Source organism: Eriocheir sinensis, chromosome 14, assembly GCF_024679095.1.
Source record: "Eriocheir sinensis breed Jianghai 21 chromosome 14, ASM2467909v1, whole genome shotgun sequence".
Classification (NCBI taxonomy): domain Eukaryota; kingdom Metazoa; phylum Arthropoda; class Malacostraca; order Decapoda; family Varunidae; genus Eriocheir; species Eriocheir sinensis.
Genome location: NC_066522.1, coordinates 3,141,292 through 3,149,810, shown reverse-complemented (window position 1 = coordinate 3,149,810; position 8,519 = coordinate 3,141,292). Strand labels below are relative to the sequence as shown.

Sequence of the window (8,519 nt, the reverse complement as noted above, 5' to 3'; positions counted from 1 at the left end):
TACTATATTGTATGTGCATTTTGTATATTTATTTTAATACAAATTTAATAATCCTATCTGTATTTTTGTATATGTATTTTTTTTAAATATGCTTTATTTTATGGATATTTTGCATCTTCATTTTCATACAAATTTACATTATTTAATTGATATTCTGTGTATTTATTTTGATACGATTTTATATTATTTTGTGTGTATTTTGTATATATATTTTATACAAATTTACGTTATTTTATGTGTATTTGTTCTCATTTCATACAAATTTACATTATTTTATGTGTATTTTGTACATGTATTTAAATACAAATTTAAATACAAATTTAACTAATTCTATGTGTATTTTGTATATCTATTTTTATACAAATATAAATTATTTTAGTGTATTTTTGTATATTTTTTATACAAATTTTCGTTATTTTATGTGTATTTTGTATATTTATTTTCCTACAAATTTACATCCTTTTATCGGAATTTTGTTTATTTATTTTGATACGAATTTACATTATTTTAGGTGTATTTGGTATATATATTTTTATACTTATTTACGTCATTTTATATGTATTTTGTATGTATATTTTCACAGAAATTTAATCTATTTTATGTGTATTCGTATATATATTTTGATACTAATTTACATTATTTATGTGTATTTTGCATATCTATTTCAATACAAATTTACTTTATTGTATGTGCATTTTTTATATATATTTTAATACAAATTTAATTATTTTATGTGTATTTTTGTATATATATTTTTATACAAATATGCGATACAATACGGGTATTTTGCATCTTTATTTTCAAACAAATCTATATTATTTTATTGATATTCTGTTTATTTATTTTGATACGATTTTACATTATTCTATGTGTATTTTGTATATATATTTTTATACATATTTACATTATTTAATGTATATTTTGTATATATATTTTATGCAAATTTACGTTATTTAATGTGTATTTGTTTATATATTTTCATACAAATTTACATTATTTTATGTGTATTTTGTATATGTATATCAATACAAATTTGCCTAATTTTATGTGTATTATGCATATCTATTTTCGAACAAATTAAATTATTTTTTTGTATTTTTGTATATATTTTTATACAAATTTAATTATTTTATTTGTATTTTGTATATATATTTTCCTACAAATATACATTCTTTTATTGGAATTTTGTTTATTTATTTTGATATGAATTTACATTATTTTTATGTGTATTTTGTAGAAAAATTAAGCTACACAGCACAATTGATAGGAAAAGTGTGTGAATAAACAGAAGAGACGCCCGAGAGGAGGAGGATCTAAGAAGCGATACAGGTCAAAAAAAGAAGAATGTTTGTTTATATATCCGCCTAAATGCGTTCCATTTACGGCGCGAAAACCCGGACCTGGGTCTGGGTTAAACCCACAGAGTTATAGCGTCTTCCATTCAGCGTAACCCGTTTCTGGGTCGTGATCTGTAGAGTCCCTCATAGAGTCCCGACAACCTAAGACGCCATTATTGGCCCTGTGTTTTCGCCGCGCTTTTCAAACACTAGCACTAGCGGTGAAAACAGGGCCAATAATAGCGTCCAAATCTTAGGCTGTCGGGACTCTATCTATCAAGGGACTCTACAGATCACGACCCAGAAACGGGTTACGCTAAATGGAAGAGGCTATTATATATGATGGTATATAACTCTGTGTCTTTACCACGAGTTCTACTGACTAGATTCTGTTCGGTACTTTCCAGATTAAACATTAGTCTTCGTAGAATCTATTAGAAAAATGGTTCAAGCTATACATGAGGCAGGAGATTAGAAAAAAATGCGAAAATGGTGTAGCTTTGGTGCGAGTATTTAGCTTATAATAACTGAATGGTAGAGTGTTTCTCACCACTTCACCTGAAAAATGTTAGCATAAACACTTGGGATCAATGTCTTGTTGACTATAGGCACAGTGCATCATGATTTTAAAGTTTGCGAGTCCTCATAGCTTCAACAGGAGTTGACTCAGTTTTATTTAAAGTAGCTAGCGATCACTGGCAATTTAGGGGGGACAGAATTCCTTCATGGGATGTATAACAAAAAACCCACACTGACAAAGGCCCGTTTCCCCTTCTGAGGGGAAGAATCACTGAAGAAAAAATCCACATCATATTTTATTTTATTGTAGTAATTTATAACATAAAAAACATCCAAAAGTTCCTAATAAAAGAGCTCGTTTCAGAATTTGGTTCTTCACATTTTATGAGTGTGATGTACCTCTCTACACTTGCCTTGGTCTGGACTGCTTCCCGCCAACTCCGAACTGTGATGTAGTGCCACTCGCGAGCGGCGAGCTTCAAGAAGTGTTGGAAAGTAGCTTACTGACCAGAATTACGCATACGGCATACCTCCGGTTACGAAGTGAAAATCTTTTATTACTAGGGGACTGCTTTGTGGACGTCGTTACACCGGTGGCCAGCGTCACCACTCCTCCCAGCAGGGACTGACCGCCCAGTGAACAAATTCCAGAAATTCGAAGTTACAGATTCCGATTATCGGGACTCATTGTGTGGACCTCAGGGCAGGATAATATGAGCGGATTACTGTCCCCACTGTCTCGGAAGCTGGGTGTGGCGGCCCCAGCCACCCTAAGGTATGGTCACTACATCGGTCCTGCCACCACTGGGTAGCCTATATGTGATGTAGCGTAGCTCCGCCACCACAAAGTACCTTACACACCACTATATCGTGGTTACAGAGCGAAAATACGTACCCTTTATCCATAATATGAAGGTGCACATTCTTAGACAATAACCTAACCTGTGTCCTGCCAGACAGACCATGCCAGTTCAGTCCAGAGGCGTTGGACAAAGTACATTCGGGGCTTAGAAAATTTAAATTATCTCGAAAGGTTAAAATCACTAAATTTATTCACAATACACGGTCGTTTGCTCTGTCATGACATGATCAAGTACTGGCAGATCTTTCATAATAAATGTGCAATCTCCCCTTCAGACCTTTTTGTTCTAATTCCAGGTCTACCCACCAGAGGCCACCAGTACAAAATACCACATGTTAGGACCCAGCTTGAACTAAGAAAGAGGTCCTTCAGTGTCAGAGGCATTCCTTTGTGGAATTCCCTCCATGAATCCCTAGTTACCCTCCAGTCTCTATCTCCATTTAAATCAGCACTTGCTCATCATCTTGGGGACAAACTTTTAGAATATCATTAAATGGGCTGTAGCTTCTTCATCTAAACATATAAATTAAATTACAAATTGACTGCATATGATGCACTATCCAGCTCTTTCATTAGTATTTGTTTTTGTTTATGTAATTGTATATTGAGAGCTGGCGTGTTATGCACCTATACAGGCGCCCTGTGCAATTTTGTCCAGATCCAGATCAGCAGAGTGCTGGCTTCCTAGTACCCCCTCCTCATCATGTGGTTTGTGGGCTCGGGAAGCCCACCAGGTGAGCACCACTGATGCATAGGAGACAGTCGGGACGGCAGCTGCAGTCTGGGTTGCACTGGCTAGGTTTGATTGTGTTAGGTGTCCTTAGGTTAGATTAGTTTTTAAGCATGTACACCAAATTGGGTTAAGATTCGTTTTAGGTCCGTGCCAGTATCTCATTACCTACCTTATGAAACATCAGTATCTCTTCATATATCTTTTCTACAAACCTTCAACAGTCATGGAAACGCTTTGAAAATCCAATTCAAGGACTTTTTTTTACTCATGAAAATAGGGGATAATGTTTACGAAAGCACGTCGCCTCCTCTGGCGACGGTGCAGCTGGTGTTGCGAGAAATACCTCCTTGCTGAAATAAGTAACATATACATGTGGGGGGGTGGTCCAGGGGGGGGGCTATGCCCCCCCTGGTTAGAAGGGGGCTCGAGGGGGGCACAGCCCCCCCGTTAGTAGGTCGTAAAGTTCGGTTGGAGTAGTTTAAATATGCTCCCCGACCCTAAACCCTCTGCGAGCTATTTTACGGATGCGGCGGCTGCAGCGTCGTCGCGGCCACCGCCAGAGGAGGCGACGCGCTTCTGTAATGCCCCGACGAGCTTATTTTCCATCCTTCCTATTTCTCAACACAGCCTCTGCGTGTATCGAAATAACATGAGAAATTAATCAAGACAAAGTGAGGGTATTCCCCGGCTGCCTGGGATTGAACCCGCGACCAGCGTGACGGGAGAGCCACTCCTTACCGAGTCGGCCAAAGAGGTACCCCACTGGCTAAGTGGGTTATGGGAGGCTCGTTCATCAGGCCGTCGCCGCACTACACTTCCGTAAACATTATCCCCTATTTTCAAGAGTGAAAAAAAAGGCCTTGAATTGGATTTTCAAAGCGTTTCCATGACTGTTGAAGTTTTGTAGAAAAGATATATGAAGAGATACTGATGTTTCATAAAGTAGATTATGAGATACTGGCACGGACCTAATACGAATTTTTACCCCAAATTGTGTTTAAAAGACGTTTTTTCATCCTTAAGGGGAGGCAACACCTCCAAAAATCAATTTTTTGAGCCATACCTCAAAATTGGGTTTTTGACAGTTTTGTTATTCCTGAAATAATGCGGGTTTTCTGTGAAAACCACATCCACTTATCTCAAGTCTTTCTATTTTAAAATGCCCTTTGTTTACCGTCAATTAAAGGTTCTTTAAATGTCCCGCGCACGTGGTGGCACGTATGCCGTCACTCTGCATCATTTTGAAGCATTTTATTTTATTTTTGGCGTTTTTTTATAGTATTTTAGAATTTTGAGCATCATATGGCAATACCGAGTGTCGGTGGTGGTCTCACAGACTGTCATACGGGAAGGTTGTTGTCACCACTCTTGCCAGCGTTACCCTTCCATTGAACACTTTACTTGACAGTTTTTCTCAGTTGTTTTTGCTTTCACATCAAGATGGGGCGACTAAAAAGGCATAAGCGCAATCTGAGAAACCTTATGGCAGCTATAAATCAGCAAGGAGGGCTGCCAACCTCCGAGGAGGGTACCTCCGCAGAGCGTGATGAGACTATCACTGATAGTGATGGGAAGGAACAGAATATCACTGAAATCAATGTAAAATTGGTGTATGAAGCCCTCATCAATAACCTTGGAGCACCTGGACTGAACCGCATCATTGCAGCCCTCAGCATGCCTTCCATTTCTCAGGGCAAGTTTGACAGGTACGCAGGATACCTGTACAAGAGGATGGAGAGTCATTATGAAGATATGATGAAGAAGGGAATAGAGGCAGTTTTTCAGCACTACAGGAACACTGGTGTGGAGCCTGATGCAGCTACGGGATACCTGGATATTTCCTACGATGGCACCTGGCAGAAAAGAGGACACACTTCTCACGTGTAAAGGGGGCTTCGTGGTGCAGTGGTTAGCACACTCGACCTACAACCGAGAGAGCCCAGGTTCGATTCCCGGGCGGAGTGGAAAAATTTGGGCAGCTTTTCCGATACCCTACGCCCCTGTCCACCCAGCAGTGAATGGGTACCAGGTATTAATCGGGGGTTGTGTCCCGTCTCCTGGGATCTGTTCCCTTCTCCTATAAGTCCTTCCCCTTCTGTCTCTCTCCGGCATATGACCACAGATGTTGCGCCGACTAAACGAAACTTTCCAACTTTTTCTCACGTGTAAAAGGGGATCAGGTGCCTTTTCTGAAAAATTATGCTCATAATATAATGAGAAAAGAAGTCTTTATATCCTTAGTAGCCTTCAAATACACTATTACAACAATACACACAAATATTTTAATATGTTTATGCGGGAGCAACCATAAGTTTTCAGAAAACACACCATATCTCGAAACGTAAGTTTTTGTTATTAAAGTTGATATTACTCACTTATTAATTAACCGATTGTAAAAGTGAATATACCTATGGAAAGCTAAATGCATCCCCTATTTTTTGGCTGTAAGAAAAATTTACTTTTCTTAGTTGTGATTTACTTAGAAATATTTTTGTCAATAAAATTTACTGTTTTTTTTCAACATGTTTCTCATCATATTACAGAACTGTGAAAACACTTAGAAAAAATATGCCAAGGCAAAAATGTAGCAACAGGTATGGTTATTAAAGGGACAAAAATTCAAACTTGTGCGTGACCGTTACAAGCTAGAATATCCGTTACAACTTTCCTATTTTTCAGGTATAGTATTTTCATTTTTTCCGAAGGTATTCATCCAACTCCAGTGAAATTTACAGGGTTTCTTATTTTGTCAAAACACTATAAGCTGTGTATTTTTTAAAAGAACTAGGCCGAAAAAAATTTGCACCTTCACCTATAACTGGCATTGCCTCCCCTTAACCATAATATGAAGGCATATATGGTATTTTGAGGTGGTGGAGTTAAATTATACATTACCATTCAGTGGTTGCATTTCATGTTTTTCTTTTGTCTCATGATATTTACCGAATTTAACAACATTAGCTTAAGTATAGCATCAGTAGATCACTTTTTGTATTTGCAGCTTAGTGCTGGTAGACTCCTTTGAGAGGCTTGGTGGTTGGCCCCAGCCCAGACCAAAATTTGATATATGTATTTTAGGTGTGCGTCCATCTTGGCCCATTGCCAACTTGGACCATTCACCATTATCGACTCAGCCCACCTGGTGAACCAACTCGGACCATTTTTTTAATACCAACTCGGACCATCAACCATCAGCTCGATATAACTATCACTGCTCATTACTAACTACTTTGATCTCTCATTCATTGCTTCTCTTCACGTTTAGTGAAAATCTTTAGCACCAAACGAAACTACCTGGTCAAGAGTTTTCCATACTTTGATCAATCATTCAATGCTTGTCCTCACGTGAAAACCTTTAGAAGCCTTTGCGGTGATCGACATGTCTGATCTGTGTTTGGTGTGTGAGAATTCGGTGAGGCCCCGACAGGTATGTACTAGTATGGCGAATCTAGAAAGATTAAAACCTGTCTTATGCTAGCACTAAGCCACACACACACACACACACAGACACACACGGCCCGGTAGCTCAGTGGGTAGGGCGTCTGCCTCACAACCAGAAGGACCGGGGTTCGATTCCCCGGCCGGGTGAAGATAAGTTGGGTTTATCTTCTTTCACGTGTAGCCCTTGTTCACCAAGCAGTGAGTAGGTACGCGACATAAGGCGAGGAGTTGTGACCTCGTTGTCGCGGTGTGTTGTGTGTGAGTGGTCTCAGTCCTCCCCAAAGATCGGTCACCGAGCTCTGAGCTCCTTCCTTAGGGGAACAGCTGGGTGTCTCAAGAGAGACCCGCAGCAGACCACGAGGTGAATTACACACACCTGTAGTTTAAATGATAGAATTTTTGTAAGATCTGACTGTCAGGTATTTATATCATAACATTAGGCCCTACTATGTGATGGATGCATGCGCTGGCAGCACAGGACATGCGGCAGTGGTGTCACCAGGCTGGAATATAGGACGGCCATCAAGGAGGGGCACAACATAGACTGGAGGTGTAATTTCCGCAGAGCAGTGACACTAGTGCAACACCCACCAGAGATGAGAGATGTTTGGCACCTGACACAAGCGAAACTTCCATGGAAGATGAAAATATGGTGCCATCAGATACTAGTGCTGGAAGTTCATGTCTGACATCACTGGATGGTGATGCAGCTCCTGCTGATGACCCTACAGCTTCTAATGTTCGTACCTGACATGAATCCATAACATATGAAAAAGTGCTCTCATCAACACAAAGAGGGCAGCATAAACTTATAGACAGTTTAGGTTACGCATATACGGTGAAAAGAAAAACACGTGTTGGTGTACACTGGAGATGTGCTGTGAGGAATAAGAATTTAAACTGCAGAGATTACAAGAAAATATTTTCAATGTTGGACGCACAGTAAAACTACAGAACAACTACTTCTCCCCCTCCAGCACTCCACCCCCCCCCCCTCCACCCAAAACAAGCCTGGGGAACCAGGTTTTGGGGCTGAAGGCAAAATCACTGAAAAATGAGCTTCAAAAATTTCCCAAAATAAATCCCTTAAATAGGGAAAATTCCCTGGTCTCGAAAGTAAGGAAAGTTCCTAACATATACTCTTGTATTCTATTATAACATAACCTTGCAGCCGGTCTGTTGACGAGTGTCGGGCATGTCATTGGATGGTCAGCGTAGTGGAACCCCACCACTGCCACCCAAATCCGTCCCGCGCTACGTAATTTTCGACGGCCCACACCTCATGTCGAATGTATTTAAACTACCTTAACCAAACTTTACATAACCTAACCTCTAATGGGGGGCTTTGCCCCCTTCGACCCCCCTCCTAACCACCCCTCTGAACCCCCTCACATTATAACCTCTTGAGGAAAAAGACCCTAGAAATAAAGCAACTCTAGGGAAATGTCAAGTTTCATTTGCAATGGACGAAAATAATCATGCAATACTCACCGAGAGGGGAGGTGGGATCCAACAATTAACAATTACATATGGTACAATACTGACGGTTAGCCTGGCCACTTCTGCTAAGTTGATGCTAGATCCTTGTTACTGATTACTTTGGGGTACAAAATAAAACCGATTTGTG

The 8,519-nt window shown here is 39.7% G+C and overlaps 1 protein-coding gene across 1 annotated transcript in view; it reads left to right on the top strand.

Moving 5' to 3' along the window:
- Window positions 1-2,254: 2,254 nt before the first annotated feature.
- The window catches only part of LOC126998340 (origin recognition complex subunit 6-like), a 56,599-nt gene continuing 50,334 nt past the window's right edge, over window positions 2,255-8,519 (top strand). Inside the window, exon 1 of the mRNA XM_050859838.1 lies at window positions 2,255-2,631. Coding sequence (XP_050715795.1) covers window positions 2,570-2,631 — 62 coding nt within the window. The 5' untranslated portion in view covers window positions 2,255-2,569. The remainder of the gene's footprint in view (window positions 2,632-8,519) is intronic.